Source organism: Astyanax mexicanus, chromosome 4 (genome assembly GCF_023375975.1).
Source record: "Astyanax mexicanus isolate ESR-SI-001 chromosome 4, AstMex3_surface, whole genome shotgun sequence".
Lineage (NCBI taxonomy): Eukaryota > Metazoa > Chordata > Actinopteri > Characiformes > Acestrorhamphidae > Astyanax > Astyanax mexicanus.
The window spans coordinates 2,127,291-2,135,157 of NC_064411.1; the positions used below are offsets into that span (position 1 = coordinate 2,127,291).

Below are 7,867 nucleotides of genomic sequence, written 5' to 3' on the forward strand. Positions count from 1 at the left end.
ACGCCCATAAATGTGAATCTGGATTTCTGCCAGAGTTGCCTCTCTGCTCACATGGACACTTCCAGACAGACACTGCTGGACACCATCATTATCTTCCACTGCACTGTCCACTGAGGGTGGTAATGCCTTCTGTGATATATTCTCTGGCCTTGCCACGAGCACACTGACCAGTGTTCACAGAGCCACAGAGTTCAAAGATGTAGGAATTCCAAAGATTAATATTTGGCAACATCAATTTGCACAAGATAAGGTAAGCTAAGGTTCTTTTTAAGGCTCATTCTTTATGGAATCTTTATTGACGTTGGAGACAATATCTGAAATGGACTAAAGACTTGCCACAACTCCCAGAATGCATTCTTTCTGAATAGGGATTAAGATTTACAGCTATTCTCGGAATGCATCATCATCCAAATAGACCAAAAACTTGCTGCATCACTTGAAATGAACTCTCAGAATGTATTCCATTCTAAGAAGACATAAGACTTCCTAAAAACTCTTTGAATGCATCCTACCCAAATAGGACTTAAGACGTGCCACAATTCTCAGAAAGCATCCTGTCTGGATATGGCTTAAGACTTGCTGCAGTTCCCAAAATGAATCTTGTCCAAATAGGACTTAAGACTTCTTAAAACTAATAGAGCATACAATTTACAACTGCAACTCTCAGAACGCATCCCATCTCAAAAGAGCTTAAAAGTTCCTGAAACTTTCCGATTGCATATCATCCAAGTAAACCAAAAATTGGCTCTTTTGGATAAAATCCTCTTTTTCTTGTTGTTTGTGAAATACAGTAGGTCTCTCTGAGTTGTTTATGATGCTGCACATGATGAAACGCTTCCTCTTCCTCATTGTCTGCAGCAGCTAGTAAAATAAAATATTCAGAAAAAAAGATTCGAGGAGGAAAAGTACCATCATGGCTCCGCCCACCGGGGCTCGGGACCGCCCACAGGAAAGGAGGAGCTTATAGCTTTGTTTATAGCAGCTAGTTAATATTAGCTAACTTGTGTAAGTAAGTGTAGGTTTAAATCGGATCTCCGTCTGATTCTGCCCTTTGTAGAGACCTTAAATATACACTAGGGAAGTGCAGTTTGACCTTGTAGCACAAATTGACAGAACACTGGAGGAGGTGGAGATGCCATCAACGCCGCTATGCGAACAGAGGCGGTCTTAAGAATAGGGCTTATGACTTTTTAAAACTCCCAGAAAGTATTTTGTTCAATTTTGCTGCAACTCTCGGAACGCATCTCATCTCAGTAGTGCAAAGTTTAAGATTCCCTGCCTCTTGCATTCAAAACTATCTTGTCTGAATAAGTCCTACAACTTGCTGCAACCTTCAGATTGCATCCTGCCTCCTAATAATGCATCAACCTTTAAAAGTGCTTTGTTTCTCTTTAATTTACACTTGAGTGGGAAGTTTTTTGGCCTGGGTTGAGGGTAAAGATCACAGACGCCCATTCTTTATTATCTTGTCTGTAGTGGAGCATCCTCAGAGGAGGCTGATGCTTCCCTGACGGCCTCTCCACGCCTCTCTCTCCTCACACACTCGTTTATTCCGAACAGCCTTCTCTTTCTGGATGAACACAATCGCCTCTTTGTCCATTGTCCTTGAGGAAACAATAGCAGCAGAAGAAGAGAGTGCTGGGAGGAGGTGGTGATGTCTTAATGGAAACTGAGACAGCTTTATGCTACACTACGTCTAATGCACACCGGACGGCGGTGATCTAACAGAGTGTGGTACGACAGGCCTCAAACCGTCCTAACCTTCTGACGGGTTATAATTGGCTAACATGTTATGCTATAGTATTTTCTCATATATTTAGCGTAGCCTGTTAGAGTGCTAATATTAGCCAAACCTATCATTTCTAAATATATCATTAACCGAGCAGGGTTATTCCACCAAACATTGATTTCTGAACTCTTAAAACTTTACTTTGTGCATTTTTTATTTTTTTTTTTATTTCAACCATTTCTTATTTTCTGCAAATAAATGCTCTAAATGATGATTTATTTGGAATTTGGGAGAATTTTATTCAGATATAAAAGCAAAATCACATATATATATATATATATGTGTGTGTGTGTGTGTGTGTTGAGTGTATAGTATCTGATTGATTGGCGGGTGGGAGTATTTTGAGCGTGAGTAGATGTTTAAGCTCCATTACCTGCTGCTGCTGCTGCTGCTGCTGCTGCACGATGGTTGTGATCAGCAGTCTGAGAGCTTTAATGCGTTTTAATGGAGACGGCGGATCGCTGCCGTACGCTAATGCATCTCCACCGACCCGCATTATCTCCTTTATCTATTTTCATTCAGCCGCTCTGCAGGGAATTACCTCACAAACCTGCGCAGAGCTTCACTTTACATCCTGATTAAATGGAGGCCATGAGATCCTGCAGCGCTAACAGAAGAACTAGGGCTCGCTCAAACAGCACTGTTTCACTATTTATAGGTTTAGGTTTGAGTAAAATGAACATTGTTGTTTTATTCTATAAACGACAGACAACATTTCTCCCAAATTCCAAATAAAAATATTCTCATTTAGAGCTTTTCTTTACAGAAAATAACGAAATAAAAATAGCTTTCAGACCTCAAATAATGCAAAGAAAACAACAAGTTCATATTCATAAAGTTTTAAGAGCTCAGAAATAATCAATATTTGGTGGAATAATCCTGGTTGTTTTTTAATCACAGTTTTTTTCATGCATCTTGTCATCATGTTCTCTTCCTCCACCAGTCTTACACACTGCTTTTGGATAACTTTATGCTTTTATTATCTTAAGGGCTTAGAGTCTTAAAGACACTGCAGATACTATACCGTCTATCTCCAGATCTATTAATGATAAGTAAATATATAACTTAAATTACCAAAAAATACAAAGATTATACTCCAATCCAAAAAAAAATCTACTTATCCTGCTGTGGTCCTGATGAGTGCCAGTTTCATCATTATTATAATGATTTTATTTTGATGATCTTTGTAGCGACTGCACTTGAGGATAAACTTTCAACCCACCCATTCAGCTAATACTCATCTGAATATTCCCCCTCCAACACCAGGAGGGTGAAGAAGACCAGCACACGCCTCCTCTGATACACATGCGAAGTCAGACTCCGCCTCTTTTAGAATCTCTTTTTATTACCGAGTAGCATCACAGCGCTAACGCTCGGAGGAAAGCGCAGCGACTCCTGTGGTTCTGATACATCAGCTCACAGACGCAGCCTTGTGCTGATCCACATCACCCTAGGAGTGATGAACAGGGGAAAGAGAGAGCGCCATCTACTGTACTGTACCCACCCAGAGAGAGAAACAGCAAGGACAACTGTGTGTGCTCTCTCAGGGCTCTGGCAGCTGATGATGGCAAGCTGCATGACCGGGATTCGAACCTTCTTTTATTTTAAGTACTTTGTTTCTTTCGTTAGTTTAGAAGTTTAGCTTCTTATAATATGGATTAGAACTTTGGATTAGAAAATTTTAATCAATAATACTGTAAATATAATGTATTCTCTCTCTTTTTCTCTTTTCTTTCTTTCTCTTTCTCTCTCTCTCTCTCTTTCTCTTTTTCTCCAGCTCTCACAGACTCCACCGTTACAGAAGTGATGTGGTCCGCCCCCCATAAACCTCCAGTTGGACGCTCCAATCAGGGACGCAGTGAAGCTCCGCCCACTCGGCCCACCTTCACCATACTCACCATCCTCACCCTCAGCCTCGGACTACAGTGGACTTTGAACTGAGAGCCTTGCACTTTTTTCTCTTTCACACACACACTGAACACACACACACACACACTCACACACACACACACACACACACACAGGAACTTTGCCTGGCTGCTTGGCGTCCGGCTCTTCTGATTGGCTGCATTTTATTACGACAGCGGCGAACGACGGCCTAATATCTGCTTAAAATGTGCACTCTTTCTTACATACACACAAACACACACACACTGAACACACTTACACACTGAACACACACACATACATATATATTACCCATCATAGCAATACTCATAATTCCTTATATTCATATTTTGCTGCATTCGTTGTTAGCCGTTAGCCGTTAGCTGTTAGCCGTTAGCTGTTAGCATTACAAGCTTAAAGTTCGGCTCGACGTGGCTCTGAATGGCCATGTGACATAAATGACGGCGCGCATTCACAATACTTTTCACAGACAAATGCAGTGGAGTTAATGGTGAAATATATCATCTTCCACCAAAGATTATAAATTAATATAAAACCAGATTTCCTGGCTGTTATTTTTATAGCCTGCTTTCAGTATCTGGACAAGCGGTCAGTCTGTTTTTCTCTATGGAAAGAAATTAATAAACCCTCTCTCACTCTATAATATATGATAAACTAGTAAAGAATAAGCTCAAATGTATTGTCCTACATATATCATATAGGGGAATGGGGTTCAATTCCTGTTCTGGGTGACTGGGTGAGTTCTGCACTACACCAATCCAGGCCTTGGGCAAGACTCCTAACTCTACACTAGATAAAAACATCAAATAAACGCCCTAAATATAAAAATAAATACAATAACAGCAACAAAAACGTTTGAACACACCTTAAATTCAGTGTTTTTTTTTTCATTATATTGAAATGTTCTGTATTGTAGATTAATACTAAACTCAACTCATCCAAACTATGAAGAGAAACATAGGGATACATTTACTAAACAAACCAATATATCTTCATCTCTGCTGGATTTTCTCAGTCAGTTTTATGAGGCAGAGTCACCTGGATTTCAGGCTTTCAGTTAACAGCTGTGCTGAACTCATCAAGAGTTAATTACTTGAATTTCTTGTCTCTTAATAAAGTGTTTGAGAGCATCAGTTAAAGTAAAGTAGCGAAGAGGTAGAGTTACAGGTATACAGTGAATAATAGTGAATATTTGAGTAATGTTCGAATCCAGATTATGAGAAAAAACAACCACTCAACTAAATAAAGAATTTTTAAAAATCTGTAAAAGAAGAAGAATTTCAGGAAGTTTAAAGAAGTTTTCTCAAGTGCGGTCGCAAGACAAACCATTAAAAAGATTACAATGATGGAACTGGCACTCATCAGGACCGCCCCAGAGTATCCTCTGTTGTACAGGATTAATTAATCAGAGTTTCCAGCCTCAGAAACCACAAGTTAACAGAGTATTTTTTAGGTTTGTTTAAGACTGTTTTTAAGTTACTACATGATTCCTTATGTGGTCCTTTATAGTCTAATATATCATTTCACTATTAATTAATTCATTTACTATGTAGGACATAAAAATACATCTGTCTAAAAATACAAACTGATACTGTATTAAGAATTACGAATGTTTCTATCTTGAAAAAACACAGGAGCTCCACTGACTGATTAAAACCCTGACAACAATCAGTCAACAGTCAGACGTTTATTGCTATCTTCGCAACATAGGCGCCAACCAGCAGCTCAGTTTCCTCAAAGCTGCGCCACGTTGTTAAGACACGAACGTGCCAAAGTCAGAGCTCACCCGAATCTCTTAAAGAGAATGATGAGTGGCAGAGAGACTCTCTGATTGGTTTATTATTAACCCCACGCATGAATTATTTAAGTAAGAGAATTAAGAGAGTTCATGCCTTTTGCGCATTCGAAGCTGTGCAAGGTGTACTTTTCCCATCATTATGACAGCAAAGGCACACTGACACCACCTAAATCAAGCTGCATTATGGGTGTTCATAGTGTTTAAGTCACAGTAAATGTAAAAAATACTGTGTTTTTTTAAGTGACTAGATATAAATAGGAACTGAATTTGACAGGGTTATTACTTGTTTATTACACAGTCATAAATAAAGTTTTAAAAAAGAAAAATATATATAAAATATATATATAACATCCTGTAAAAGAGACATAGCTGTTTATCACAGGGTGAGATGATGGGTTGATTTGGGGTCGATTATCGATTTATTTCTCATAGATAAAAACAGCCTAGACTCAACGTCCATATTTGGGCATGTTGTTGCTGACTACAAAACGATGCTTTCATGCATATAAATAATTAAAAAAATGTTGTTATTACACACACACACACACACACACACAAATGAAAGTGTTATTTCTTGAGGAAAGTGAAATATGAATGCTATGCACAGTATAGTATGTATATAGTTGTGTTTGGTGTTGATTTTATAGGGAAAAAAGTAAAGTTACAATAAGTAAACAATAACACCATAAACAATGGTTTTTGCACCTCATACAAATCCTTAACCACAGAACATAAACCACTTCATATTTAGAAAAATTAGAATATCGTCGAAAAGTTACTTTATTTCAGTCATTTATTGAATAAAATCTGAAAAAAAAAAATGTATATTATATAGACGTATCAAACTGAGTGAAGCGTTTATGTATGTATGTTATTGTTGATGATAATTATGGATTATGATTAAAAAAACTCAAAAATCAGTTTTTTAAGAAAATTAGAATATTATATAATAAGACCAATTGGCACTTTTGGGGCAATGTGGGCAGTGTGCCAAATCCTGCTGCAAAATGAAATCCAGTGCAGTGTTTTGTTTTCCCGCAAAATACTACAGCGTTCATGCTTCCCTCTGTTGGGAAAAAAACTTTTATGCAGTTGCAGATTTCATTTTACAGCAGGATTTGGCTGAATTTTGGGTTTTCATTGGCTGTAAGCCATAATCAATCATAAACAATAAAAGACAAAATAAACGCTTAAAATAGGTACTTTCTATCAATGTCATCTTTATTAGACGCTATAACCACATTCATAACATATTAAAATGCATTCCTAAGGCATTCTAAACATGGCTATACATGTTTATAAAAATGCATAACCCATATATATATATATATATATATAGCCATGTTTGTTAAGCATTATGACCTGTGATCATAATACATTATAAGCTGTGCTTATAATATATAATATATATATCATTAATAATCTAGTCCTACAAAGAAAGCCTGGCACTTTACTTAGAGTGCACAAAGACCTGTTATAATACATTATAATATAATATATATATAAAGTCTGCAAGCAGGGACTGAGTTTCTTGGTATTGGTGTATAACATGTTATAAACACTACAGCTGTTAATGCATTATTATCACAGTTCATGATGCATAATAAACATGGCTATAATTAATTATACATTTTTACAAATATGTATAGCCATGTTTATAATGCCTTATGAATGCATTATAATGTGTTATGAGTTTATGTTTATAGAGTCTTATAGAGATGACATTCATAGAAAGTGTTACCGAACGTTTCAATGATATTCTAACTTTTTGAGATGCAATATCTCCATATATGGAAATACATACTTAAAAAACAGCTTCATTTCTACATGATATTTCTGATAAATCTGATTATAATCGCTTGGCTTTAAATTGCACTGAGGACAATGAATGGAGAGCGTTTAAAACAAAACAAAAACGCTGAATAAAGACATTTTGGAATGAAAGGTATCTAATGATGACGTTTCAGTTTGTTTAAATGGACGAAGATACCAATTTGATTAAAATAAGCAATATTTCTTCATGTTTTATACATTGTTTGTTCATATTTAACCAGTTTCAGATGCTGCATTTCATTTGATTTCATGTTTTTTGCTTTTTTTCAGTTATAAAAACTCCAAAATCGAGTTTATTGCAATTCTTAATGGTATATAACTGGTATGTAAGTTAGTTCCAGACTCTGGTTTTTACAAATATATGGAACCCTGCTGGTAAAATCATGCATACAATAAAACAGGTCATTTGTAACATTAGCAAGGTGTGGGAACAAGATAATTAACTGGTGGCTACAGCATACTAAGGCCAGATTCATACTACACAGATTGGAAACTGTATACTGTATACATATGGCAGGTTTAATATCTGTACCAATAAT

At 36.7% G+C, this 7,867-nt stretch overlaps 1 protein-coding gene across 2 annotated transcripts in view; it reads left to right on the forward strand.

Moving 5' to 3' along the window:
* gpc5c (glypican 5c) overlaps positions 1 to 7,516 on the forward strand; it is a 180,365-nt gene extending 172,849 nt beyond the window's left edge. For both annotated transcript variants that reach the window (XM_022664952.2, XM_049477309.1), the window contains one exon: positions 3,567 to 7,516. In XM_022664952.2, the coding sequence (XP_022520673.2) occupies positions 3,567 to 3,730 (164 nt within the window). In that variant the 3' untranslated portion in view covers positions 3,731 to 7,516. The remainder of the gene's footprint in view (positions 1 to 3,566) is intronic.
* Positions 7,517 to 7,867: the final 351 nt, after the last annotated feature.